The sequence below is a fragment of the Microtus ochrogaster genome, linkage group LG1 (genome assembly GCF_000317375.1).
Source record: "Microtus ochrogaster isolate Prairie Vole_2 linkage group LG1, MicOch1.0, whole genome shotgun sequence".
Taxonomy (NCBI): domain Eukaryota; kingdom Metazoa; phylum Chordata; class Mammalia; order Rodentia; family Cricetidae; genus Microtus; species Microtus ochrogaster.
Genome location: NC_022027.1, coordinates 57,850,163 through 57,852,928, shown reverse-complemented (window position 1 = coordinate 57,852,928; position 2,766 = coordinate 57,850,163). Strand labels below are relative to the sequence as shown.

The following is a 2,766-nucleotide window of genomic DNA, read 5'->3' as shown; positions in this document are numbered from 1 at the left end:
TTTTGTTTTTGTTTTTAAATCATTATATAATATATTAGATGCCATTATAAACAAAAGTGTGTTTTGTGATTTTCCCCACCCTCCTTCTTCAGTTCCTCCCTTGTAGCATCCCCAAATTATTGTTTTTTATATTTATTTTTATTGTTTATAATTACGTGTAGGATCGTGTGTCTACACTGTAGGTGTGTGCACATGAGTGCAGGTACCTGAAGGGGCAGAGGTTTCAAGTTCCTTAGAGCTGAAGTTACAGACACTGGTGCTGGGAACCAAAACCCAAGTCCCAGTCTAAAAGAGCAGCAAGTCTGATAACTGCTGATTCACCTCTCCAGCCACCCCAGACCTTTTCTCTCTTTCCAATCCCACGTGTCCTCCAGGCACCTCTTACTTGTCCCATTTCCTGTATGGTTTTCCAAAACCTGAGCGGGATCAGTTCTGGAGCCCTGGTGAATAGGATGGGCCTGGGACTCAGCTGGAGTCTTCCCCAGCTGTGAGAACCACCTGGTTGGTTTCTCCGTGTAAGGACCTAGCCTCTCTGTGTATTGCATCAGTGCCACCCAGGCTGGGTACAGGGGAGGGGAGTATGCGAGCCCTGTTTGATTACCCTTTCCTTCACAGTATGGCATCAAGAAGAAGGAGGAGCGTGAGGCTGAGGCCCAGGCAGCCATGGAAGCCAACTCAGAAGGCAGTCTGACTCGACCCAAGAAGGCCATCCCTCCAGGCTGTGGGGACGAGCCGGAAGAGGAGGACGAAAGCATCCTAGACACTGTCATCAAGTACCTGCCTGGGCCACTGCAGGACATGTTCAAGAAGTAATGATCCTGCCTCAGCGCCAGGAGCCCCGCCCACTGTACAGACCCCCTCGGAGCCCCCCCCACAAAGGATGTTGGGAGCAGATGCAGCCCCCCCTGCAAAAATAAGCCATAGTCCTAGATCTATCCCGCCCATGTCCCCCTCGCGCCTCGGGAGCCTCTGGCCACCCCTCCCCGCACTGCCATCATTGGCCCCACCAGGCAAGGGTGTGACCCTCAGGCCCCTGTGCTGTGCATCCTTGCCTTTGGGTGGTTGAACCCCTCCTTACTGATCTTGAGTTCACCATTCCCACTGAGCCTGCCCAAGGTCAGGCCCCGAGGGCCAGCCCTGACCACCCCTGGGGTGCCATCCCTCCGTGGGTGGCCACCAGTCAGGGCCTAAACTCAGGAGCACAGCCATAGTGGGGTGGGACTTGGGGAATGAGCCGTGGGTGCCTGGGGCCCCAGTCCTTCCCTGAGCCCATGGCCCCAGTTTCTGGACTTGTTGGACCTGCTGGACCATTAGCTCTGTCTTCCTGTTTGTGCGCTACCACCCTAGTCTTCACCGGCGGCCCTCGCACATTTTGTCCAGCTGTCTCTTTCTCTGTCGCTCGGCAAGGTTTGGCTTCTTAAGAATGCCACAGCCAGGGGGAACAAAGCAATAGATTGGACGTGGGTGGGTCTCAGACATGCTTTGAGTCCCTCGATACCCTCTGTGATGCACACTTCCCAGAGTCCCATCTCTCCCTGACCCCATCTCTCCCTGGTGGCCTCCTGTTCTCTTCATGGAGGGCAGGCAGTCTTCTAGGGAACTCCTGGCTTTACCACTACACACCTACCTTCAAAATGCCCCACTTCCTAAGAGCCCAGGGCTCTGGGGATCCGTGTGCAGAACAGACAGAGGGCCAGGGGATCAGGTGTCCCACCCTCTCCACTATTCCTCCTTTGAAGGGCTGACAGTGGCCCGCACGTGCAAACTCCTGGGCTCGGACTGTGGTATTCTCTTCTGTGTGTGGCCCAAGGGCAATAAGACCCAGCTACTCCCCTTTGCCCAGCCAGCAGCCTTTGTTCTTCATATTTGTTTAATTTACATCATAATATGTTGAATCTCAGGTAAATGAGGTCTGTATTCGATAAGTTTTATCTTGACAGAAAGGCCAGCCTGGTCTTCCCGACCCTTCCTGTCCACATTAAAACTGCATTAAGTGTCCATGAGTTTTGGGCCAGGTGTGTGGCTTGGCATTGACCTTCATGACCTTACATAGCTCTTTAGAGAAGCCATAACAACTAGACTGCAATACTAATCAGAACGCCCTCTGCCCAAAGAGATGAAGCATGCTCGGCCCACAATACCCTGCTCACCTGGGCCACTCTCTACATCTCTGGCTGGTTTGATTGAAAAGCCAGCTCTGAGCAGATGGCCTTCTCTTGAGTTAACCCTGCATCCTGTTCTTAGCGCATGGGGCACCGGGCCACCGCGCTTAGTATAGCCTATGTGTTACCTGTCTGTCTGTCCTTGTACCTGCACCTCCTGCATGTCAGAGGCCTCACATGTTCTCTCTGAGGGAATCACAGCCAATAAACAGTGATTTCACACCGTGTGGCTCTTCCTTCTTGGGTTTCCATTTTCCCTGGGGGAGGGGAGGCTTCCCTCACATTGGGGACAAATACAGAGTGTCCCCTAGGTCCTGACTCAGATTTACTGCTCCAACTTATTCTCCAGAGGGCAAAGCTGTCCCTTCAGAACCCCAGTGCCCAGGGTGAGCCCCCAATTTACACAACGTTCCTTCCTCACAGTTCTGCCAGGCACTGGTAAATCCAGACTACACTGCTTCCCAGGCCTGGACCCACTAGAATTTCCATAGTTCTGTTCCCCTGCCCAGCCCAGGGTGATGTCCCTATACCCTGGCCACACCTTTTGAGATCACTGTCAACTCTGCTGAACGGTTGGAAGTGCTCACAGCACCTGCCAGCTCTC

The 2,766-nt window shown here is 53.3% G+C and overlaps 1 protein-coding gene across 1 annotated transcript in view; it reads left to right on the top strand.

The window, feature by feature from the left end:
• Positions 1 to 2,387, top strand: part of Cplx1 (complexin 1) — a 30,466-nt gene extending 28,079 nt beyond the window's left edge. The window contains exon 4 of the mRNA XM_005359667.2: positions 616 to 2,387. Coding sequence (XP_005359724.1) covers positions 616 to 813 — 198 coding nt within the window. The 3' untranslated portion in view covers positions 814 to 2,387. The remainder of the gene's footprint in view (positions 1 to 615) is intronic.
• Positions 2,388 to 2,766: the final 379 nt, after the last annotated feature.